Source organism: Nuphar pumila, chromosome 4, assembly GCF_984573655.1.
Source record: "Nuphar pumila chromosome 4, dmNupPumi1.hap1.1, whole genome shotgun sequence".
Lineage (NCBI taxonomy): Eukaryota > Viridiplantae > Streptophyta > Magnoliopsida > Nymphaeales > Nymphaeaceae > Nuphar > Nuphar pumila.
This window is the reverse complement of record NC_143252.1, coordinates 115,638,630-115,666,185: the sequence shown is the minus strand read 5'-3', so window position 1 is coordinate 115,666,185 and position 27,556 is coordinate 115,638,630. Positions and strand designations below refer to the sequence as shown.

The 27,556-nt window shown below is 37.4% G+C and overlaps 1 protein-coding gene across 1 annotated transcript; it reads right to left on the bottom strand.

Moving 5' to 3' along the window:
* LOC149840717 (protein transport protein SEC23 E-like) lies at positions 1-24,258 on the bottom strand. The gene is made up of 12 exons (XM_090003283.1): positions 22,073-24,258; positions 21,701-21,874; positions 19,711-19,872; positions 18,849-18,991; positions 13,523-13,598; positions 13,230-13,405; positions 13,047-13,128; positions 8,010-8,087; positions 2,631-2,792; positions 2,282-2,545; positions 572-676; positions 1-490 (listed from the first exon to the last, which is right to left on the bottom strand). The coding sequence occupies exons 1-12, from the start codon at positions 22,823-22,825 to the stop codon at positions 344-346; spliced, it is 2,322 nt and encodes a 773-aa protein (XP_089859409.1). The 5' UTR covers positions 22,826-24,258; the 3' UTR covers positions 1-343.
* Between the last annotated feature and the right edge of the window lie 3,298 nt (positions 24,259-27,556).

The following is a 27,556-nucleotide window of genomic DNA, read 5'->3' as shown; positions in this document are numbered from 1 at the left end:
TGATGGTGCAGCAAACCTTTCACCAAATTACGCCATCTCAATAAATTTACATGCAAAACATCTCCGTCGAACATCATTTATGCACCAGAGAAAAAAAACCCAACCATGGGAAATATTAGCAAAAAAAAACAAATAACATATTATATGAAACAACAAAAAGAGAAAAACAAGAATATATTTCTTTCACCTCAGTGCATTTTGTTTTTTCATTTTCATTCTATCAGCCCAGACCTACTTTATTAGAAGAAGCTGTGCATGTCATCATTCTTTGAATGGTAAACCTCTGGTTCCTAACATGGAATAAGGAGTTGCAAAGCAGGTTGTCATAGATATCCAACTCCCTTCAGCTCTGAACTGCCAATCTCTGAAGATGCTCAAAGAATACTTGCAAGCTTACGTCATCTGTAAAGATAAAATCAGAACCAGGAGCAACTTCATGGGCCGAGTTGTATGTTGCCGAAGGGTTCAGCTTAGCCAGTAGGAAGCGTGCCTGTAAGAAGGAAAGCCCCCATCAATGCTATTCAAGCCTATAATATTAATTAACAGGGTAAATTGGGGAAAGAGAACAGACCTGTGAACCATGCTGATCACAAACAACCAGCCTTGGGACTGGAAACCGATCCTTGATGATCAAATGAGCATCATCTTGTGGAGCCTGCAACAGCTGCGCAAATGCCTGCAGAAAATATGATTTAGTGTTTAGTGAGAAGCTTAGCATCACCTTCAACCTGCGAAATGCACCTGGAGTTCCACTTCAAACTGGTTACCACGTATAAAGAAAGAAGAAAACGTCCTAGATTATAGTAAAGAAAGTTCTACAAACAAGGAGCATATATGATGGGCGTGCATCAAAATTTAAGGACAGGGGAACACCTTGCTGGTGTAACAGTTATCTGCAAGTACATGTTGATAATGCAATATAATAGAACGTGGTAAATGGATCACAAAACATCAACTCAGCCCATGTTACTTGCATCAACTTGCCCATTATATTAAAGTCAGAGAAGGGTCAAGCAGGTCATGTGGCCAGATCCTGAAATGACTGGTCCTTCCACATCAGTTACATGATCAAAAGAACAGCCATAGAAATATCTCTCCTCAATGCTTTCAAAGTAATTACAAGATACATTACAAATTTATCCAAATTCTTCAAACACGGTATGGAACAATAATATATAGAAGCATTCACTACTGTAGGAGCCATCAGGAAATCTCCAAAACCAGTCAAGGGATTCTACTTGAAAAGGAGGTGTAGTTCACAAGGGAAAGAGGAAAATGGATAGCGAGAGTTGGATTCGGAAAGACAGATTCAGCCACTAGCTTAACTGACTTACCGAGAACTCAAAAAGGAAGGTTTCTTCTCTGGCCCAACACAACAAGACTCAACATATGAGATTAAGGGTGCAGATGCATGCTGCAGCATGAAACAAAGTCGCTGCTTCTGCAGGCTGCACCATGCTACACACACTCGATTCATTTTCCAAGTAGAAAGGCAATCACCCTTGGTCACTCAATAGACACTGCAGAATCACATGGCTAAACTTAAAAAAGAGGTGTAACAGGGGTGGTATAGGGAAAGTTCACACCAAAGTCTTCTGCAAGCCATCAAAAAGACATGAGAGATCAATTTCACCTCCCAATTCTACTTCAAAAGGAGATGTTCACAAGGAATACAACACTAAGACTCAACATACGAGGTTGACGGAGCAGATGTGTGCTACAGACATGCATGAAAGAAAGTGGCTGCCTCGGAAGGCTGCACCATGCTATACACATACATTGGATTCACTTTCCATGGGGGAAAGCAATCACCCTTAAGTGTGTAACGCGGAAGGGCAGTCGGCACCCCAATCCGCATGGAGTGTCCTTCCACGGTAAAGAAATCGGCCCCCCCACCCCCACGGGAATGGTTTCCGTAGAAATAGGGGGGTGGCCATTATTTTGGGGTTGCTTTTCTGCAAGGAAACACTTGGCAGCATTTGCATAGCCATGGTGGGGACCACAGAAACACTTCGTGCTTTGTGCATTTCCGCGGAAACCCCAGTGTTTCGGTGGCACACAAACTGGCCCTTAGTCACTCAATAGACACTGCAGAATCATATGGTTAAACTTAAAAAAGACGGGGGGTGGATGGGGAAAGTACACATCAAATTCTTCAGCAAGCCATCAAAAAGACACGAGAGATCAATTTCACCTCCCATAGTGGAAGAGAAGTGCCTAAATATCACAACATTGTTGATGCTGAAAGTTAGCAGGAATTGAGAGAAGCTTTAAAAATAACCTGATGCTCAGGCTGATTATGATAACCCATGTTTCGCCACTGAGAAATCGTCATTCCATGGAAGACAACTATGCTGAAATATGCATCTAGAAGAAGTATGCGGTCTGCTGCAATAGAAGCTACATCCAGTAATGCTGGTGCAGGTGGTGAGTTAAAGGAATATGCAATTAAGGAAGGTTGGATCATAACCACAGAGTTGGTAACATTTTCTCGATTTAGTAGCATACGAAAGTATGCAGTCTCATCTGGACTATTATTAAAAACCTGCAAATGTATACATAGGTTATATAAACAGTGTGCATGGTGAAATAAACATGATATATAAGCTGTAAATGATACAGAAATTCACCTGAACAAATTGAGATCGCCTGAGATTAAACATGAATTGTGGAAATATAGAGAAGCTTGGATTTAAATTGAATGAAGCAGGATCATCTTTCCGATAATCACCAAATCTGGAACATAATCGAATAAGGGAACGATCCAACCACCTGGTTGCTTCAAACTCTTCCTGATCATAAAAGGATAATTAATAGAGAGAGCGAGAGAGGCAAATGACATGACATCCAACAACTTCACAGAAAAATGATAAAGAAAAATCTCCAACTCATGCCAATAAACATCATTAAAACATGATACAGATAATAGGGTTTTATCAACATAATACACATGTAAATTGACAGTATCAATACAAAATACTAAATTAAGGTGCAGAACTAGAAGTCAAAATTCATTTGTACAATTATATGAATCATCTAACCAACCATCGTTGTGCAAAGTACAACAATCTTCTAATCAAGCATCACTGACACTTGCTCTGAAGGTAATGTAATTGCAAAATACAAATTGCCCTAACCACTTCTTTCAATCTCTTTAGTACTCTGCATCTATCTCAAGGGAAGATGCACTTTTTAAACACCCTTGGCAAATCCTGCTTGCACGATATGGAAACTCCATTGTTCACATTTTTAAGAAGAGAGAAGTACAATCTTGCCTCTCTTTATTGAGTATTCCATTTGTAGAACCACTTCTGAATGTTCCGGGGAAGCTGCCACATTTCTCTTCCCTCAACTCTCAAGAAGTTGCCACATCCCACTGCATGTATCTCTTACTGTCTAAGTGTAAGTGCACAGGACATGACGAGAGTCCACACATGTCAGCTAGGCCTCCTATCAGATGACACAAATATCATCATCTAAAGATGGTTTTCATTTATAAGCATACAGATTGGTTTTTATGACTGAACTGTTCTGGCCCCAGTCAACATCTTGTCTTCATGTACTAAGAGGCCTTTCTCACTGTGACAAGAGGAAGGTGGCTACTTTGGTCATTCCTTGCTCAGTTCCGATAACATTTTCAGGAAGAGTCGAGATAAGTGCACTGGATCCTTTCAGGTACCAGGCTCAAGAGTAAATCCATTCAAAAGTAATTCAAATTTCATATATATATATATATATATATATTCAGCAATTTCCTCTCTTTTCTAACTGTGATAAAGCTGGCAGCCTAGAAGGCCAATCGAGCCTAAGCAAGTGTCAGCCTCCTTCGCATCCGTAGTCATTGAACACTATATGCAGTTGGCCCATTATTGCAGAAGTCAAGGCCACCTTTCCTCCCACACCCTAATCAGGAAGATATAGCCCATTTTAAGGTTGGTATTGTCCCCCATAAGAAATTCTAAGGACTGTGGATCATCCAAGAAATCAGTTTCCCAAAGCTTCACATGATGAAGCCGTCAGTTCAATGTCCAGATTTACATCGCCTGTTTGCAAATTGCAATAGTTTTTTCCCTTGAACATTATTTGCAATTTCAACACAAGAGGCCTACATGATACCGATATCAAGATGTTGCTAACTGCTTTGCTGCTTGCTTTGCAACAGGCATAGTCACTAATATATATATATATATAAAACAAATTAACAAGCAACATCTCAACAACACAAATCCCTCCTACTGAAACACTGAGAACTTTTTCCATCCTCAACCATGCTCATGTATTGAATCAAAACGACTTTCCACAGACTGACAAATGAAGGAAAGAATTTGCCACCACAACATCATAAAAACAGCACATCAAAATCCAATTAACGATGTATACTTAATTGGCTCCCCATGTAGCGTTGCATTGACAGAGTTTATGGATGACATTAAGAAATGCTTGCTCGCAAAACACAATTTTCATGTGTTGCTATTTATGACAAATCTTCAATTTACTGAGTACAATGGAACAATTGGTATTACATGCATATATTACAAAGTCTCATCATAGGCCAATCATGACAGTTTGGTATGTTATGTGCATGAATGCATAGATGAAGAGGTCAAGGATTATGAACTTTTCTACAAAGTTAAGAGAGTGCACCCGACTTGCTAAAGCATGAGGCAACATCTTTAGGGAAACTTTAGGACAAGTGCACATGGAGAAAGAATATGGCCAATACAGACACTGTACCAAGTTAACACTGAATCTGACATATGAACAGCTCATGGAGCCGGCAAACTTGTTGCTTGGCTCTACCTGGAAACTTCCATGACTCATGACTCTGACAAGCCAACTGATCAACTTACAACTCATGTAATGTCATCTGTCCTCATAGAGTTTAAAAGAACAAAAGAAAATAAATAAATAAAACTAAGATGAGCTTTTCTGGTGCGAGTGTATAGAGAAGAGGAATTTCACATCCTGTTGATATGTTCTGTGTGATAGAGATGAAGAATCAACAACGCATCTCTTGCAGCCATCGTCTCAATAAAGCCTGGCCATATTGAGACTTTAGCAGATGATGAATATCTTCCGTTAGACATTCTTGAGCACCTTGGATTAAAAAGAAAGGAAAAAACTGGTGCATGATACGGTGTTACTGGCCATTCCTAGACTGCAGGCACATGCAGAAAGAATGAAATATCAGGTTATTCAGAAGCCAACAAGAACACCTGATGGTTATATATGGTCATCTTAAGTCCCAAAGACCACTTGCAAGAAAAAATGGAAAGGAATGGACTTAAATGGATTTGAAGGAAAGGATTGGAATCTCACCCAACTCTAATCCCTGATCGATACAAATTTTCCTCAATTTTTTTTCACTCTTTGTTTCCTTTATTTTGTTTATGTTTTTGTACAGGGGACATCCTGTCACTGTCATGTACTTATTCTTTTGAAATCAAAGTTTTTCCCTTAAAAAAAAAGTATATTGACTGTCTGTGTGAAGGCATGGCTCTCCACGGTCCATCAAATTGCACATTAAGCATGTTTGGAGTCTGAAAGACCATGACAACAAATTTAATATGATTTAGAAAACTAGACAGCATTATAGCTAATCAGTAAATCTAATACAAAGTCCACACAGGCAGTACAGAGTTTGCAATTGCAAAAGTACCACCCTTTCATAGCCAGTCAGGACATAAACTTAGAATCAACAGTCTGCCATAGCACATGACTACATTTAAATGCACCAAGTCTGCTCTAAATATAATTTCTTGAAACTTATATTTATAGAAATAAGTAGCTCAATACTTTCTCTCTTGCCAAGTCAAATTGTTCAGATCTCAACCATAGTCACCTGTATTATTCAAGGTATTTCTCGGCGAGGGTTTTTTTTAGAGATTTTCAAAATGTGATTTTCTCAAGAAAATCTCGGAAGCTTTAAATTTTGAAAAAAAAATATAAATAATAATAAGAAAGATAGGAAAATAATAGGTTTTCTATTTTTCTTGCAAAAAAATATAAAGAAACAATTTTTAAAAGTTTTAAAATACAAAGGAAACCAAAAGAATAGAAAACCTGAACTTAATATATATATATATATATATATAATAAGAAATTTTAAAAAACACACAAATATCGTGATAATATTGCAATGTTTTCATTTTGGTGATATTTTGAAAATATAGTGATATTTTGCCAATATTATCGGCCAAGCTGAAAACCATGATAATATCGCAATATTTTCAAAACATCGGTGACTATGGTTTCAACTTACCATGTTCAGCAGGGTTAAGACTAATTACACATTCAGGTTGGAAAATCTTTATATTGATTTCATGAAGATAAATTGAGACAAGGACATTAATCCCTGACTGATAAGAATCGTCCCTTTGGCCAGGGACACTTCTGGTCCTGAACTTTAATGTTCAATCCTTCTAAAAAGGTTCCTTGTAATTCATCATCTTCAGCCTACAAGAGCATGAAGTTAACTCCTCTCCAAGTAACAGGAACTTAAAACATGGGTGTGATATAGAGAAGCAGCTTTCAGTTTTACCAGACACAGACACCTAGGCATATAAAATGATTTTGTGTAGTGACTTAAGTGTTGGCTAAGCCAAGATTCAACATGGCTTGACTTAGACAAATCTATGAGCAAAGCCATTTCTATTTTCAGGTACACAACATTTTTGTGATGTTTCTTACCACTGCTAACATTGGCTTGGCTCTGATCCAGTTGTATTGAATCAAACTGGATTCCATGTGGTTGGGTCTTGCTTCTAGATTGAGATGACATGGTCTGCAAATGGGGAACAGCCCCAAACTGGACCACTAGTGGTTAATTCTTGATTATTTGGTTGAGACCACAAGGCTAGGCCATGGTTTTAAGTTGCAAGTGAGCTTTACCTATTGATCCTGTGTAACAAGTTCATTAAGGATTTGCCACACTGAAGTAGGCTATATAATACAGCATGACTTAGTAAGTCATAGTTGTTGACCAGCTCCTCCATTGAGCCATGCATATATGGCCAGAATGAGAAACCTACAAAAAGAAACATAATAGATATTATTGAACACTACATTTCATGTCAATCATTTTAAGAAAAAATCTCCCTTTATTTATAACAATTTCCTCACTGACAAGTAGAAATCACCACGTCAATGTAACAACATTAAGTCCAGCACTCGAATGACTTCCAAAGAGAAGATCATAATATATATATATATATATATATATATATATATATATATATATTAAAGCTGCAAACACAATGTTCCTTTTCCCCAAAACATCATATAAGATTGGTGGAAGGATAAACTTGTGGTTTTTCAAGGGGAAGCTAATACTCTAGAAACTAAAATATGGGTAATCATTCTTTTAATAAACCATCATTCATGTAAAGTTATTTGAGAAGGAATATGTTGTCAAACGACTCAAACCACAGATTGAATATGGTAAAAGCCCAAGATTGTTGTGAAGATATTGCAGAATTGATCAAATAATGAATATAAAGGTAAATGAAGATTATTAAAAAGAGAAAACTGTCTTCATTGATCAACAAATCCCTAACATTTCACGGGTAACCGATATTCAAAACAAAATGCCCTATCTAAATAAAACCCTAAAAAGAATTAGATCAATTTAATGGAAAAATTGATCCATATATTTCATTAGCATATTGTTAGCATCTAAAATTCTCCTATAAAACTCCACAATCTGTCACTATCCAAATGAACAATCTTCAAACCATGAGTAGATGCTTCCAATGTATATCTATGATAAATGGATGTAACTTCCAGACATTGCAGCTGCTTGAAAACATTAAAGTGCATTCAGAATATTTATGCTAGTGGATTGAACCTAAATCCATATTGGCCAAGGTGGAGCTACCTTATGATCCACCCATCATGTTTGAACCCACCAGGCAAGTTAAAGAGAATGAAGCCAAGAATCACAAGAAGCTTGCAAAATCAACAGTGGGATTTTTCATAATGGTAAAAGGTGGCTGGTATTTCTGGTTTACCTCCATTTCCATTTTTAATGATACTAATCTTGCCATAACAACAGCAGCAGTCTCCTGGTCAAATCCTTCAACCAATTCCTGCATATTTGCTATCACTTCAAGTAAGAGATTCAACATAAATAAGCTTGCTATAAAGCTGAAACAGACCAACAAAAATGAAGAACAATAGAAATAGTTTTGAGCTTATAATGTATTTTAATATTTATAATTTGTTTAAAAACCTTTATATAGAAAATGCATATCCAATTTCCAAAATTCTTAAATGAGTTAATGAACCATGAGGGCAGTAAATACATGAAATACACGAAAGCAACTCATACAATGAACCAGACAACAAATTCTGTTTACAAGGGAAAAACCTGAAACAATAGCTAAACTTCTTGTCTGCAACAATGAGGGAATGGCTTTCTAGAGGTTTGTCATAACCCATAGCAAAGCCAGCTCACATCATCCAGAAAAAGCTTTTGTCAAATAAAGCAACTGCAGAAATTTATCCACCTTGAATTGATTACAGATGGAGGGCTTCATCATTGAATCTCATGCTAACAGAAAGGAATTATAAAAAGAAATTGCAGTTTTTAGTTTGTTTGTTTCTTGTTCATGGTTCCCTATTTTTCACTTTGTGGTACACAGTCAATAGTTGCATCCATGGTTCTTGTTTGTCTCTATCATTTTCCTTAACAGAATCCTATTTTGGTTCTGACTTCCATTTTTGTGAAATAGACGAAAAAAAGACTGCTATTAATGTCCAAAATTTAGGATTTAATGTGCCAAATCATGGAATCTCTGTATGAAAACTATCTGAAAATCTGTGACAAATTTGAAAGAATGAATTCTATTTGTGCACACATAGGTTGAAGTGTGAAAAACAATGAAGGTCAAAATAGGAAGCACAAACAGGTTCATCCCATCAGACCCATCCTATAAAGGTGAAAAAATTTATAGTTAAAACAAGGTGCAATCTATGTCACACGGACTCGGCTAAGGAGGTGCCGCACCCGAGTCGACACGCCCCGACACGGGTGCGGACTCGGGTGCAGCTTAGGACTCGGCCCGGACTCGGTCAACGAGTCCAGGCCGAGTCCGTCCACATTTTGGACTTGGTCAACTTTGACCGAGTCCAAAAATGTCCATTTCGACTTTTAAAGTACATTTTGGATCTGGGTCGGGTCGGGTCCGGACCCAACCCAAATCCAATTTTCTTTTGCAGCCGAACCCTAAAAGGGGTTTATCGATAGGGGGAGGGGCTTACCCTCTTGATTTTGCTTCTCCCCTTCAGTGCCTGCAGCTTTCTCCTACACCCACGTCGGCGATCCAGACTCCGGCGACGGTACGCACAGGCAGCCACCGTCTCCCCCTCTGTCAACAGGTATGTCGATCAACCCTCCCTCTGCTCGCAGCCTCCCTTGCACCCTCTGCTCGCAGAAGAGGGGTTCGGCCCCTCTCTGTACCTCCTATTCACATAGGAGGGGCTTGGCCCCTCCTCGTTTCGCTTATGCCAGGCAGGCCCCTTCCCCCGTACCCTCTGCTCGCAGAAGAGGGGCTCGCCCCCCCTCCCTGCACCCTCTGCTCGCAGAAGAGGGGCTCGGCCCCTCCCTGTACGTCTGATTCATAGAGGAGGGGCTCAGCCCCTCCTCGTTTCCCTTTTATTGCAGGGGTAAGAAGTAGGAGTGGGGGAAGGAGGGGGCTCGGCTGACAGGCCGAGCCTCTCCTCGTTTTCCTTTTGTTCGGCAGGGGTAAGAAGGAGTGGGGGAAGGAGGGGGCTCGACTGACAAGTTGAGCCTTGCCACGCCGGTCAGAAGGGTAACGAGGGGCCGAGCCCCTCTTTTGTGAATCGAAGGCAAAGGGAGGGGTTGAGCTCCTCGTTTTCCTTTTGAGCCCCTCCCTTTGCCTTCGATTCACAGAAGAGGGGCTCGGCCCCTCGTTTCCCTTCTGTCCGACGTGGCAAGGCTCGGCTTGTCAGCCGAGCCCCCTCCTTCCCCCACTCCTTCTTACCCCTGCCGAACAAAAGGAAAACGAGGAGGGGCTCGGCCCCTCCTCGTTTCCCCTGCTGCCTTTGGCTTTTTTACAAGGGTGAAGCCCCTGACACGGATAAGGTTCAGCAGGGGCTTGCCCTGCCCCTCTTTTTTTGTGTTAGATAGGGGGTAGCTCCTATTACTATTATTTTGAAATTTGAAGTGTTTATTAACTTTATTTTATTTACTTATTTTCTTTTCAGATTTCACTTTTCAGATATAATGGCGAGTTCTAGTGGTAGTGTCAATACATTTGGTTCAAGTTCTAACCCTGAATTAGAAGTTTCTCAACCACTTTGGAGGCTTGTGACAAAAGGGGTAAAAGCTACTAGTGGTGGTGGTGGGAATGTGCAGTTTCATTGTAATCTATGTAAGACTGTTTTCACAGGTTCTTATACGCGTGTGAAAGCACATCTTTTGCATATTCGTGGTCAAGGAATTAGGGCATGTTCTGGGGTTGACAAAGACATGTTAAAGCAATTAAAAAAAGAACAAGAGGAAGTTGAAAAGAAGAAAATTGCAGAGATGAGAAGCGATTCGATTAATTTGTTTTTTCCTACTGCTAGTGATATACAAGAAGAGCTTTTAAAGAAAAGAAAGATGGAAAGCAAAAAATCAATACAAGCATCATTCAAAAACATGGCAAGAGCAGAAATTGATAAAAAGATTGGTCGATTCTTTTACTCAAGCTCAATTTCTTTTAATGTAGCTAGAAGTCCATACTGGAAAGATATGATTACATCTTTGGCTAATTGCAATTTGAGTAGTTATGTGCCTCCTAGTTCAGAAAAACTAAGAACAGTCATTCTTGCAGAGGAAAAAAATAGAATTGAAGACTTGTTAGAGAATCAAAAATTTGCATGGAAACGACATGGAGTGTCGATTGTTTCTGATGGGTGGACTGATATACAAAAGCGACCACTGATAAACTTAATTGCTTACTCACTTAATGGGCCAATCTTTTTTAAGACGGTTGATGCATCTGGAGAGTATAAAGATGTTGAATATTTAAAGAGATTATTTGTCGAAGTGATAAAAGAAGTGGGTGAAGAAAGTGTGGTGCAAATCATTACTGACAATGCTCCAGTTTGCAGTCGTGCAGGAATGAATTTGGCAAGTGAAGATACATATTCACATATTTTTTGGACTCCTTGTGCAGCACACAGTTTAAATTTGGCACTTAAGAGTATATGTAATCCATCAAAAGATGATGCACATGAAATGTGCTTATGGATTGAGGAAATAGAACATGATGTTCGAAATATTAGAAATTTTGTTGTAAACCATCATCATGCCCTTTCTATATTTAATAGGCATTCTGATCTCAAGTTACTGAAAGTTGCTGAAACTCGTTTTGCTTCTCTCATTGTTGTGATAAAAAGAATTAATTAAGCAACTCAAGAATGCATTGATGATGATGGTGGCTGATCAAGATTGGGATTTTTTTCGTACTGAAGATGATGTCAAGGCTCAAGCTATCAAAAAATGCATCTGTGATGATTTTTGGTGGGATAAAATTACAGATTTTGTTGAATTTACAAAGCCTATTTGGGAAATGTTGAGAGAAGTTGACAGAGATGTACCCATGCTTTATAGAATTTATGAAATGTGGGACAATATGATTGAAAAAGTTTAAAGTATCATTTTTAAACATGAGAAGAAAGATATTGCACTTGATGATTCAGAATTTTACAATCATGTACATTCAGTTTTAGTGAGAAGATGGGATAAAAGCAATACAACTTTGCATTGCATGGCACACACTCTCAATCCAAAATACTACGCGAAAAAATGGTTGACAACAGGTGTTGTTCGTGTTTCTCCAAATAAAGATCTTGAGATATCAAGAAATAGAATGATATATTTGGGAAGACTTTTTAATGATCCTCACATGTTTAAGGTTATAAATAGTGAGTTTGGCAAGTTTTCTAATGGGAGATTTGATTCTTTAGCAGCACTTGTGGCAAGGGACGAGGAAGATCTCCTTAATTGGTGGGCAACATATGGATCAGAGACACCAAATCTGCAACGTCTTGCAATGAAGTTGTTATCCCAACCTGCTACATCATCTTGTTGTGAAAGAAATTGAAGTACATATGCTCAAATTCACAATATTAAAAGAAACAAACTCACTAGTAAAAGTGCAGAGGATTTGGTTTATGTTCACTCAAATCTACGATTAATTTCTCGCCGCACCAAAGAAGAGTATAGGTACTTTTTTCTTGTATTCAAAGTTTGTATTTAAATATTTGCATTCAAAGTTTTAAGTTAGATACTAATATAGTCATTTTTTGATGCAGTTGTGGACCATCCAAAAATTGGGATATAAATCCAGAAGATTTTGACTTGGAGGGAGAACATAATTTACATACTCTCAACATGGACTACATCGATTCTGTTCTTCCCTCTAATTCAGACGATGAGGCAGATTTATGATAAGTTTTGTTGTTTATCACACTCACAAGCTTTTTTATGTGTTATATTTTGGTAAGTTTGTGTTGTTAAGAATTACTTTTTTATTTTTGCTTTAAAATTTACAATCTTTATGTATTAATTTATTGTTATATATATAATTATATATATTTAAAATATATATATTTATAATATATATTTTTTAATATATATATATATAGCCGAGTCCCCGTATCCAAATTTTTTGGAATTGCGCCGCAACCGCACCCACACCCGCACCCATGTGACATAGGGTGCAATTAGAGCATCATTTTGGATTCACTACAGAAAAATAAACCTTCAAAAAAGAAATGAAACAACAATGATGAGTACATTGCCTTAACTTGTGAGGCATGAGCAGAATATATTAAAACAAGTTCATTCATTCTAAACTAAAGCATACAAATTCTAAACACAAATTATAAGCATGTAAAGCTTTTCAAGCCATTAAAGAACGTTTACCAAGAATGCACAGACAACTTCAAAAACAAAGCATCTGATGTGCTATATGTACAAGCCCGTCATAAAGCATCAAGTTGAGCACATATAATCAAGAACTCTCATGACTTACCTCTGTACTAGTAGAACCATCCACCCATTTTCTTGTGATAGTTGTTACACGAAGTCTCATTTGTCCTTCAGGATTCTGGTAACTGAAATAAAACAACATAGAATTTAAAACAGGTATAACATTAGCAAAGCAAATTCATACAGACTAAGAAAACAAAATATAAGCAGAATAGAAGTATCATACGTCGCCAGAAACTGAATATACAGCTGCTGGTTTGTACCCGGTGCTGCAGCATTTGCCTTCTCACTTGGTGAAACGTCAAAGAAAACTGTCAAACAAGTTCTTTTATCAAGTCCACACATCTTCCATGATGTTGTATTTCCTTGCCCAATGACAACATCAGCACAAAATGAGCCTTTCTGCAAAATTTGATGCAGTTAATAACAAAGATCCTATGAGAAGCATTTCAATCAATTAACATCTATGACATCAAGGACCATTATCAACTAAAATATGTGAGAATTTGATAATAGCACCTTTTCCAAGGACGTGCAAGGCCCTATAATTCCCTGAATTTTAATATCCTTTGAGCAATATATATCAAGAGTCCCACTGCATTAAAAAGAAGAGCCACACAGTGATGAGGAGAATAAAATTTACATAAAGAATAAATGTCCAAAATCATAAGATAAATGTCATGCAATTTAATGCTTAACTTGCACTCCAAAAGATAAACGGAGCTAAATGCGACAAATAGTATAAACTAGGTAGCATAATAAATGCTATGGAGCACATGGCATGTGGAGCAATAAATTTTAAATACATCCAGACAGACTGAACTTGTAAACCAGTGTTGTGAAAAGTGTTGAGGCGTAGCGAGGCGCTCCACCAAAAACCGAGGCGAGGCGTAAAGCGTAAGCCTCAAAAAAAAATTTTGAAAACTTTAAAAAATTTATAAAAAAAATATCTAAAAATACAAATAAATAAAGAAATGCTTTATTGATGAAATAACAACCAATAAGAAATAGAAAATCTCAAATAAGTACTAAAAATATGAGATTAACATATAAAGGTAACTAAAAACTGATTACATAACTGGAAAATATATGAGATTAACAAAAAAAAGTTAAAATATACTAAGAAACTGATTACATATCTGAAATAATTGGAAAATATATGACATTAACCTACAAAAGTTAAAATATGTGAGATTATTCAATGAAACTGATTACATAACTGAAATAACTGGAAATACATGAGATTAAGGTTTTCTCGACATAAATCTCACAGAATTTCACATTGACTATAGGGATTTTCTCAACCAAAAATCTCAGCAGTAATTTATGTTATAGCAGGGATTTCTCAACAAAAAATCTCAACAGAAATATACTTTAAACAATAGAGACTTTTTCAAGGCAAATCTCAACAGAAACACACGTTGACAGTAGAGATTTTCTCAACCAAAATCCCAGCAACAATCATGTTAACCATAGGGATTTATATCCACAGAAATTCCAGCAGAGATACACTTTATCGATAATGAATTTATCAACAGAAATTCTAGCAACATAACTTTTATAGCAAACATCTATATATTGTGTTATGATTAAAACCAACACCCACAAATAAAATAAAGATAAAACTACTGTACATATATATATATATTCAGTTTTACAAAGGACATCAAGCTGCTGAAATCAAAACTAGCATTAACCCTAACTACTGGGGTTTTTGACAAGCCATCCAAACTGTATGAAAAAGAAAAATACAAACAGCATTAGCACTAAGATGTTGGGTTTTATGAAAAAAAATCCAACTGAATAAGAATCAAGATGTTGTAAATTTAACAACATTAACGTTAACATGCTAGGATTTATAAAATAAATAATACAAAAAATTCAACTGCAAATAGTTCAAGCTGTTGAAATCAAAATCATCATCAACTACTGGGTTCATAAGAAATAATTCAAATTACTGTAAATCAAAATCAATGTCAGCTGTTGGGCTGTATGAAAAGAAATTAATTCCAATGGAGCATGATAAACGAAGCAGCCAACATTTCATTTACAAGAACAGTACCAATAATTACTCATAAAAACTAAAGAAATGCAAATCCCTAGGGGCCATAACCAGTTTCAAGAAGATTATGCCTCAGAAATCTTGTTGTAAAAAAAATGTGCCTTGAGGCAGAGAGGGCCGCGCCTCAAAGCAAGGCGTGCCTTTTGCACCTCAAGGAGCGTTTTTTATAACACTGTTATAAACAGCAACAGAGATGTCAGAGAACAAAAACAATTAAATGAAAGCAGTATCAGAAAGGCACTCAACCAGCACACAGATAATGAGCCAACGATGTAAAACATACAGGAGATATTCCATTAAGCATATGAGAAATGAACCAAAAGCATTATCACCTAAAGAAGCATGAAATATCAAAAAAAAAAAGTTAGTAAACATTATGATGTCATCATAATCAAGCACTATCCCACATCTACAAAGGGTCTGCTTTTCTGTTTCACCATTCATTCCTTCTAGACTCCATAAATAAAAAATTTGTTTCTCCACAAACTCTCATATCTATACTCAGTCTTTCCTCCACGTTATAATTAGTTTTCCTGTTTCTCTAAGGCTCTGTTTGGGAGCCGTAGTTGGGAGCGGTGACGAGGGATTCACCAAATCCCAAGTGTCTCCGTTAATTGGAGTTACCGTTTTCGGAGGGGAGCCGGAAATGGGAGCGGTGTTGGGAGGGGAGATGGTGTTATAAATGGGTGGATTTCAAAAATGTCCTCATGAGGATGTTGTTGCCAAATCCACCAATTTCATCACCACTGTCAGCACTGCTCCCAACAACAGCTACCAAACAGAGCCTAACTTGAATCACACCAAAAGCTTAATTAGTTTTCATCCAAAACCATTTGTGACTGCTTTTTTCCTTTTACCTTTACTGGTGTAACTCCTACAGATCCTCTAGCATATCCAGCTCATGTGCATCTCAGCCACATGCACTCTTTCTGTCCTTAGTCACCAAATGTTGAGCATCACATAACAGTTCAGTTATAATACAGCCTTGAAGAAAAACCTTTTTGATAGCAAAGAACCAATGGTGTGCTTATATTTCATCTATGTCACAGGGACTCGGCAAACCGGGTGCCGCACCCGCGTCGACGCAACGCAACTTGGGTGCAGCACCCGGTGCAGTCAACCCGACCCTGGGTGCGTTGACTGCACCCAGGGTCATTTGTGTCCAATTTTTATATTAAAAAAAAATATATAAAAACTCTGAATCAGGCTCCACAACTCATCAGCTCGACCCCTCCCCTGCACAAATTATATATATATATATATATATATATATATATATATATATATATATATATATATATATATATATATATATATATATATATATATTCTTTTTCTTTTTCTTTTTCTTTTTGCCGCACCCCCGCACCCAAGTTTTTTGAAAGTGCCGCACCCCCGCACCCCGCACCCATGTGACAGTATTTCATCCATCAGCAACAATCTCACTAGCTCACTATCTTGTCTCCACCTCATCTTTGGATAATACATTATGATTTTTGTTTTCTCTTTGTTTTAAAATTTTAATTATTTATCTTTTAATTTATGCAATTTCAGTGATGACACAATATCAGAGAACGAATCCACAGACAATATTGTACACATATAAGCAAGGCTGTGAAATTCGTATTCGTATGTAACCCATACTGAAAATGTTAGAAATAAGTGCCCTATCATAACATATCATAAAAAACAAATCTTTTCATAAAGAATTCAACAAATAAAAAAGAAATCCAAAAAATCATAATGTAAGAAGCAATGCTACTAATTACAGAACAAAACCAAAACATGACATAACAAGTAATAATCAACCAAATAATATATCGACCACCCAAAAATCCAGTTAATAAGCTATTAATGGCATTCATGCATCATGACTAATAAGGGAAATGCACATCAGTCACAAGATTCACAAAACAACATATGTTACATAATCATATAAGAAAATTAAAGTGTTTAAGACTTAAAGATTTAATGGTTTACAACCAAGTTTTTCCAAATTCAATCAAAAAAATATAAATCATCATTTCCTTTTTCTTCTAAATCGCCCTCCTACTCCTCGTCATCAACAATATATTGATTATTTTCATTGTTTTTACCTCAATGCCTCAAAGAATGGATGAAAATTGTGCAGATCAGCCTTCCTTCACCTCAATTACTAGAATTTTACCTTCCATTTACACCAAAAGATCCCAGACTGAAGAAGCCTAGAAGGCTCCAAAATCCCAACCCTAAGATTTCACACCCAAAGAGAGGAAATGGCTTAGGGTATTTTTGGGATAAAAAATGAACCTAATAACTGAAAAAGGTCAGCTAAAACTCGGCCCTCTTTAAAAAATTGTCAAATAAGATACTATACCTGTATTATAAGATAGATACTGTATGAGGATGCATTGTAAGATATGCAACTGTACCATATACACAAGATACAGGGCCTATACATCTCTGGAACTAGTTTTATGGGTGTATTACAGCTGTTTTCTCAAAAAAAGTGTTGTATCATAACCTATCATATAATACTTACCACTTATACAAGATAGTATATAAGTCTATGGTCATCGATTTCTGCATACAGTCAATGCATATGTACATAAAAGAAAACCTCATATGTACATAAAAGAAAACCTTTTATGGGAATAAAGCTTTCATTTTCCTTTCTCCTTCTGCTTAATTCCTTAGCACTTCAGGATGCCTGACCCCTTATGGAACTTTTGACCAATTTCAGATAGCCCATAAAGTTGTTTAACTTTGATTCCGTATGATTTATCTATTAAAACTTTTGACTTGCCGTTCTTTTAACAAGAAAATCATTAGAATACCCTTGAGAAATAAAAAGTTATATGTGGCCTAAATAACCATTTCAAACATCATTTAGCTATTTCCTTTGCCATCATTAGATTGAAGCTAACTCCAATGAGAGTATAAATGTCCCCCTTTTTCCTTGTTGACTATGAGCCACAATCTCCATAATGTTGAAAGAATGAGAATTGCCATAAATTTCATTCTATCTAGTTACAATAGAACTTAACCCGCTCTCTTAAAAGCCATTAAATCTTTCAAGAATTCTCACTATATCTGTTCAAGAAACTGCTGCTGTCACTTAATCATTACATTGAAGGTAACTCAAACAAGAAAAACTGAAAAAGGTAAGTAGAATAGTCTCTCCCCGTAGTTACCAAAAGCTTCTTGCTACATGGGGAAGCTCGCTTCGGAAGCAGAAAATTCCCCGCTTCCTAGAAAGAAGGGGAATCTTTGGGAAACCCACTTCCAGAATATGGGAAACTAGACTCCTTTAGTGGGAAGCCCACTTCCTCCTTGTTTCCGAAATCGATTCTCTTTAGCTTCCTTAATGTTTCCCTCTTGCTTTTTGTCAATTCCCACTTACTTTCCCATACTTTCTAAGTTTTCCATATTAAAAAATATAATAAAAAGTTTACATATTTGTTTTATATGATTTTATACTTGTGTTAATGTCATTTTTTATTTGCCTCTCCCGTGCTTCATATTGCTTTCTACATGTTCTCTTTTCATTTTCATGCACTTGAATAACCGCTTCACAACCATATCTCGCTTCCCACTTCATACTACTTTTTTTAGCACTCACTTCCCTGATTCCGCTTCTCGTATCCATTTCTTTTCCTGGTTAGTCTTCCCTACTTTCATATTCTCTTGTAAGTCCAAAATATTAAGAATTTCAACATGCAATAAGCAAAATAGAGAAAATTGCACACGAAATGAAGGATTTTATAGACAATGTTAGACAGGCAATTTTACAGAAAGACTCACTTAAAGGAAAGCCCAAGAGATTGTTCACCATCTTCAAATATACGCTTGAAAGAATCTTTAAATACAGGATGGCCAAAACTTTCAGCAAGAACAACAAGACCACCAGTTCTTTCAACAGCCACTTTCATTTCTGCAACCCCAACCTGGAAAAGGAAAGAGAAAGAATCTCATTCTAAACAATCAGCCTCACAAATTTCATATGGCACAAAATGTTTTGATCAATCACAGAGCATTCAGCATAATGAGAAGACAAAAGAAATAATGTAATCTGAGTGAAGACATTTATAATGTTGTTACTGAATAGAAAAAAAGATTAACAAAACAGTGTTTGTGCACATGTGTGCATCTGCATCTGTAATATTTATTTAAATCCCAAAGAAATCCATGCCCAAACTTTTTGCTGATTTAGTAAATATATGTTAAAGTGTATAAGGATCACTTAAGTTTCTCACCATTCCAAACCACATATAGGATGTCAATGCCAGTGTAAAAGAAACCAAAGGTCACATTTAGTCAGAACGGAAAAATCAATTCCCAAGTTTCCCCCAAGAGTAGTACACCCAAGTACCCCTTTTGAAATCAGTAAGATGATGCCATGCATAAATTCATACAACAGTAACTTTTGTTTCTTCAAAGGCGGGTTGTTGTTAAACAAGGGATTGAACATACATTCACATATAGCATGTATTATACAAATATGTGCATGCATATGCTTGTGTATGGCCTAAGACAAATGGATGGCTGCGTATACTGATGCATTATATTATAAACATCATATCTACAGGTATACAAACTAATAACAAGGTTATGGACCATCAAAAATCATTTTCCTGCAGAAATAGAACAAAGTGGCAACTCAAACCTGATCAAGTGCAGAAGCAAAAATATCTAATACATGCCCTTGGCTAACCAACTGCTTGGCAAGATTATCATAAAACTTGACAGCTTTGTGGAAGTGTGGCGCTGCATCCTTATCTAGGTCTTTATGGGAACGCACTGGCTCTGATAGATCTTTAGACACTATCTGCAAACATTATCATGATAAGCATCAATATGCTCATTAGTATAACCTTAATAGTTATCAGAGACTGTAAATTGCAATCAGCAAATCATTAGATAGAGTGCAAAGATATTTCATTCAGTTTTTCCAAGTTTAAGGAAAGGCTAAAAAACCTAGTCCAAACAAAGTGCCGAGACGAGCAAAACTAACTGTTGACCAATAAGTCAAAGAAAATCACAATTCAGTTCAGGGTTTTTAGACGAAAAAAAAACTTTAGACACTAAAATTATGAATTTCTTTGAAAAAAGTAGATGCCATTTCCACAGTACTGCTGAAATCCTATAAATAAATATCAGTACAAGTAGTGAAATTGTCTAATTGAAATACATCCAAGGCTTTTCTCCTAGCAATGACCTAAGTTGTGAGCTTTGTCTCCTCTGAAAAGAAATTTTATTTCAAGACTTCCAAGGTAATTGTCAACAATCGATTCCATAAGAGGAATACCTACCACAAGGCTTTTCTTTTTTAAAAGGAATGGTGGGTGAATATTTTGCAAGATTGACTCTTAAACATTCTCTAATCCACAAAAACAGATCTTTCCATCACAGCTACAATGCAATCAACTGAATTTCCAATTCACCACAACAAAAAAGTTCACATTGGTTAATAAAGAAATCAAGCTCATGAAAACAGATAGATTCTGTTAGTTCTAGTGTCACCACGAATTAGGATTAGGTCTTTTCTTTGAGATCGGCAGGCAAGATGTAATGACACAAACAAGAACTCTGTATGAAGCCATATCCTACCCACTGAATCTCTTTGATGTTCTTTTTTCCAACAGTAATTTGCATTGGATAATCTTACGCAACTCAAAATTGAGAGAAATACATTCTGCTGAATACATCCTCACATGAGGGCATCTACAGTTTTACATTTTAAGATAGAATGACCCCCTTATCAATCTCGTTCACAAGAACCCATGGAGTTTTGAGTTTCCACCAAGAATATAAGGACTGCTAAACAAACCAAGCTGCATGTGACTTGGCTCAATTTGGCTCACATGAAACTCATCTGGGCATGCCAAATAGACTTGGAAAACCAAGCCACATGTTGCTCATGTGGTATAAATGAGCCAAGCATGAACAAAGGGTGTTCAGCTTGGTAGGATCATCAAGGTAAGTATGTATGTTACCTATGCAGCATTTGCGACAATAATAGCATGCTACATCAACTGTTGGGACAGTATTCTTGTATCCAACAGGTAGTGAATTTGATTCTTACTGTCAAAACATTATATATATATATATATATATATATATATATATTCTAAATAAGTTCTTGATCTTGCTCATGGAAGGCTTTCATATGGGCAATAAAACCGTGGATAAGCATTGAAGCCAAGAGAAATTAATTGCCTCGAGGTCTCCTTGGCTGAAGAAGATGATGAAAATGAAGAAAACCCAGAACCAACTTATGTCTTAATTTGAAAAAGCATTATATACGTCATCTAACTCAACTCCCAATGCTTTGGATTTCGTATCTTGAAGGATCGCATTGTACGTGTAGCTTGATATAAGCGCACTGCCCATGAGTTTTCCAAAGAATGCTTCATAAGACCATTTAGATCCTAATATTTTTGCAATTATTTCATAAGCAGGAAAGACAGTGCATGGCGATGGAGAACTCCATATCATACTTCCAATAAGATTCCATATTACATATTTCAAACTGTAAGCCAGAATGAATACCAACAACAACAGCATTACAAACAAAACATACAAAAATGGAAATAAAAAGAATACCACTAAGACGATCTAAATAATAGCAAGCGCAAATCATGATATAATCTTACAGTTCCAGGCCCTTCCGTGCACGGACCACCGACCAACGTAATGATTCGAGCGCCAGTTCCCTGCACGCATCCACCAAGCAGACCCGCCGCAACGCTGAGCGCCATGCCTGTGCAACGCAACGCTCTGTTGCTTGGTTGCACCGGCCATTGATCTCTCTGTAACTCGTCCAAAAGCTACACCAAAACCAACAAAAAACCACACAATCAAATGACAATCGACTACACCACCAGAGATCATTCCATACCCAACCCGTAATTCTCAACAATTTGAACAATAGTTTCGCAATTCGATCAAACAAAAGACCTAGATCCAAACAATTCTGCAACTAAAAAAGGGTTAATACCAAAAAGAAATAAGGGCAAAAGACTCACCGAATTCAGCGTGTACTCACAATCCGCGGCGGAGAGGAGGAATCTCCCGGCGATCCCAGCGGCTGGACTCATCCCATTGGCAACAGCCGGCCTGCCGGTGGCAGCGACCTTCTGGAACCCGGCCGCCCTCTGCCCGGACAGCCCCAGCTGATCCAAGATCTGCTCCTTGGAGATCTCCTTCGTCCCCCTGAAAACATACGTCTTGAACAGATCCGGGAACCCCAGCTCGTGGACGTGCACCTGAGTGCCGAACGTGATCAGCCCCACGAGGGCGTTCTCCGGGATCAGGCCGAGCGCCTGCCGGAGTGCCGACTTGACGAATCCGAGCTCCTCCTCGATGACGCAGATGTCGAGGACGAAGAGGAAGACGGGGGGAGGGGTGGGAACGGCGTCGCTGCGGCCGGCGGAGAGCGCGTACTCGATGGTGGTGTACTGGGGGTAGAGCTCAGCGGGGACGTTGGTCTCGCCGATCATGGAGTAGTGGTGGGGGAAGGCGTTGCGCTGCATGCAGAAGGGGCAGACCCAGAATTTGGCGGCGAAGTCGACGGGGGAGTGGGGGTTGAGGATGCAGGCGCACGACTTGCAGCGCAGAGGGTGGTAGGGGAGGACGGGAACGTCCGGGGAGGGGCGGATCGGGGAGTAGACGCAGGCGATGGGGACGACGCACTTGCTCGCCTCCACCTTCGTTCGCGGCCACGCGTTCCATGTCATACGAACGCCGTCGGGGCCGTCTGCATCCACCATCTCCGCCATTTTTCTTTCCTTCCGATTCCGATTCCTCCCCAATTGGCCGTCGGATCAATCGATCGATCGGTTGGTGGGGAAGACGACGAGACGAGGACGAGGATGACGATGGGGTGGAAGGAAGAGGGAGGGTCTCTCTCTCTCTCTCTCTCTCTCTCTCTCTCTCTCTCTCTCTCTCTCTCTCTTTGATGGGTTGCAGCTTCCTTCCTCTCTCTCTCTCTCTCTCTCTCTCTCTCTCTCTCTCTCTCTCTTTTGGTTTTGGTTTTCTGTATTGTTTGAGGTGAAAATGGGAAATACAGAGGAAAAGTTAGGGGAAAGGGAAATAAATTTGGTAAGTTTTAAATGGTTTTTACAGGAAGGTGCTTTCGTAGAGTTTTTTTTTTTTTTTGGGGGGGGGGGGGCATAGAGAGGGTCGCTGATACGACGGATATCCGACCCGACCGAATCCGACTTTGGATTCAGATTCGGATGCAGACTTGCATAGAGCCCAAACCGCATCCAAGTGGTAGTTACCTGTTTTTACATCCAAGTCTGAATCTGATTAGGCTAGATTCGATAAGGTCGGGTTCAGCAATGCCTAGGTCCAGACCCAAGTTTGACCCATTTACATCCCGGTGATCCAGGTCCTCTACGGCTCTCCTATCTATGTTTTTTTAAGGCCACTAGGGTTGTGACTGGGTCGGGTCTTACTGGAAGAGATCAGATATTGACTCTATCGTATTATGTATGAACCTAATTAGATATGACTGAAATCTGAATTGCTAAATTGGACTCAATAAGGTGTAAGGAGTAGCCTGAGTCTGACACAATATCCTATTTAACTAAAAACTTTTTATTTTGTTTGGGGGTTTTTCTTTATTTTGTTTGTGGTTTTTCTTAGGTGAAGATGTTTCGTTTCGATCTAGGTTTTTCTTTGTTTGGGGGTTTTTCTTAGGTGAAGATGTTTAGTTTTGATCTAGGTTTTTCTTTGTTTGGGGGGGGGTCTTAGGTCTATTTTGTTTGGAGGTTTTTCTTTATTTGGGGCTTTATTTTGTTTGGGGGTTTTGATCTCTGTCTGTGTTTTTCTTTTTAGAGCTTGTTTCTGTGTTGCAGCATTATTTTCATAAAAATTAGAATATGTATGGAATGATCTATATACTATCTGCCACTTCTGTTGCTGAACCATCACTCTGTTTCGGAGAGATTGCACTCTGGTCACCATGTACATTTTTTATTTTTATTTTTATTGAATACTGTGTACTCTTTTGGTAGTTTTGTTTTTTAATTCCTTAGTACTCGGCAACTTTTTTGGTTTTGTTTTTGTCCTTGTTGATCTATTATTAATCGATTTTTTAATCCAAACTATTTTCCAAAAAAAAAAACTTAATCTGTCTGTGTGGATTTGAAGCTAATTGTTTTGAATCTATCTAAATATATACTTTTTTAAATTAAAAAAAAAGAAAAAAAATTATCTAAGTTATTCAATTTGAATCAAGCCAAGGCCTAATACAGTTGAACCAGGCTTGAGTCTGTGAAACCAGAAGTGGTCGATTCTATTTGATTTAACATTGGTTAGTATTGTTTTGTGAAACCAAAACTTGTTTTTTAACCCTTTTAAAGCCTAAATTGGTCAATTGTAATTAAGTTTGGCCCAATATTTAGAGAAAAAAAACCACATATTTAGCCATTAGGTCAACGAGTAACATCACTAACATTCAATTTTTGAACTTAGCATGGTCAACCCTAAGGGCTGGTATTTGTAGACATGAATTTTCAACTAGTCTGGCAATGTCTTGAACATGATTTTAATTTAAATATAGTTTCTCTTCTGATCATGAAACTGAGTACCACTTGTCTTTTTCTTTTGCTGCATCTATTAATTTTTTCCATTCAACTACAATGGGTATGGAGGAGGTTCATATGCTATAATAAGAATTTAAATCTAGCCTTGTTTGGTCTAGGAGATGTCAAGTGGATTATCGTTAATTAGTTGCATTTTGATACTGACATTCTTAATCTATTTTTTTATACTAATTACTTGGAAGGTAAATTCCTGGAACTTGCTACTACCATATTGCCAATATTTAATTTGTGTATTAGGCTATGGACAATGAGAATAATCAAGAACTAGTGCTTGTGAAAAAGGCATACTGGGATGACCGCACACACAAAATTTTTGTTGAAATCTGTCTAGAAGAGGTTCATAAAGGCAATAAATCAAGAACACACTTGACTAAGGCAACTTAGGTGACCGTGGAAAAAAAATTGTTGAATCAACTCACCTTGCTTACACGTCCAAGCAGTTAAAGAACCATTGAGATAATGTGAAAAATGATTGAAAAGCGTAGACATACCTTTCTAAACAAACTGGGTTAGGTTGGGACCACATCCGACGTACATACACTACATTGGCTGAATTTTGGGTTGAGTTTGCAAAGGTAAACTTGAAACATATTTTTTTGTATGAAAAAGTCTTGAATTTTGGGCTGATTTGTTGTATATACATGTTTTATGTTTTGCAAAAGTTTAAAGATGGAGATAAATTTTGGTTAAGAGGACTTGAATTTCCTAATGAATGTGATGTTCTCTTTGAGGGAACCACTACTATGGGTGAAGATATCTTGACCTTATCTGAAGTTCTTTCTCCAAGAGTAAAGGTTCCTACTACTAAATGCAACACTCATGCAAGTATAGGATTAGATGAGCTTGAGGAGGAGGAGGTTGCCGACGCTGCTACTCCTACCAATAGCGTGCTACGTACATGATATTGTAGGGAGTCAATAGAGGTATCAAATTTAGATAATACTGATAACAACACGTCGTAGGAGGAGGTCTAGTGCAAATCAGCTGATTAAGAGGTTTGACAAAATGTTTGAGGCGATCAATGATAGACGAAGTAATACAAAGTTCAGTTTTATAAGTCAAGCAATCGAGCTTCTAGAGAGGATGGAGGGTTTGGAGAGACACAGTGCTCTTCACATATTTGGTTATAGACTTCTTAATAACAATGAGAAAGTCGAAGTATTCCTGGCACTTCAAAGTGATGAAAGTAGGCTTGTATGGTTAAAAGATGGATATAACAATCGTTGACACATTAATTCATGGGCTTGTAATAACTTTGATATTTTGATACTTTTATGGTTTGTGTTTATTATAACTTTGACACTTTGATACTTTGATTTGTGGCTCTTCACGATCATTGATTTATGGGCATGTAATCGCTTTGATACCTTTATGGTCTCTTCTATCATATTATCTTATGGTTTGTGTATGTTTAGCTATGTGGTTGCAAGAGCATTGATATCTATCTTTTATCTGCTTTATGGATATTTAATAATCATATTATATGAGTATGCGTTTATCTTTCATGTGAATGGACTTATGGTATTAATTGTAGTAGGTGATTATGGACTCATTTGAGGAAACATAAGATGATGAGAGGTTTGAAGAAGATTTGTTAGTATTTTCATAAATGGGTTGTCTTATCATATTTTTTGAATTATATGATACAAGAGCTTGTGCATAACTCGTTCTTTCGTGGTATCCATCACATGCATCATATACTCGGAGGCCACTGGAGACTTGCTTATGATACCATTTGCATGAGAAAGCATGTCCTCAAGAGACTCTGCAATTATTTTTGAGACAATGACTTATTGCGTGATAGCTGATAAGTCAGGGTGGAGGAACAAGTGTTTATATTCCTCATCACTATAGGTCACAATAAGAGGAACAAAATGGTGCAACACATGTTGAGTCATTCAGAGAAAACCATTAGTAGGCACTTTACTAATGTGTTGAATGCAATAATGACTTTAGCTAGGAATATGATCGTCCCACCAACATTCGAGGAGACACCTGGTTATATTTCTAGGTCAACAAAATATATGTTGTATTTTCAAGTATATTTCCGTTCTTATTTTATAATTTATATATGATTGTCTCACTATAATTTGATCTAACAGTTGTAGTTTATTTGTGTGTATTTCACATATTTTAGAATTATGTTGAAGCACTGAATGGTACACACTTGCATGTCATTATACCAGTGTATAAGCAGGTTTCATACATAGGACGAAAAGGGATATGAACCCAAAATGTTCTTGCAACATGTGATTTTAACATGAATTTTACATTTGTGCAAGCTGGGTGGGAAGGAAGGGCAAATGATTCTCGAGTTTTGAATAATGTAGTCAATACTCAAAAATATAGATTTCCTAAGTCTCCTCTTAGTAAGAAGTTTTGTCTTATAAGTATACAAATATACCTAATTTGTCATATATTAATGTGCAATTATAATATATAATTGCTTGTATTTTATAGAAAAATATTATGTTGTTGACTCTAGGTATGCCAACAAGCTCGAATTTTTAGCACCATATAAAGGGGTTATATATCATCTCCAAGACTATCGAAGACAAACCCCAAGCAAAAAAAAATATCTATAATCACCTACATTTCTCCTTGCAGAATATCACAGAATGTACTTGTGGGGTGTGAAAGAACCGTTTTTCAATTCTATGACAAATGACTTCTTTCTCATATCTCAAGCAGGTACAAAGTGTCATTGAAACTATAGCAATCCATAATTTCATTAGAAAGACTGACTAAAGAGACTTGTGGTTCAACCAGTGCGAGAATGATGAGGTCGTACCCAACATGGATGAGGATCTAGACCAGGACATAAGAGAGGTCCAAGTAGATGTGTCCCCAATGAAGAAATTGGAGATACATAATATTTGAGAAGCAATTGCAGATGAG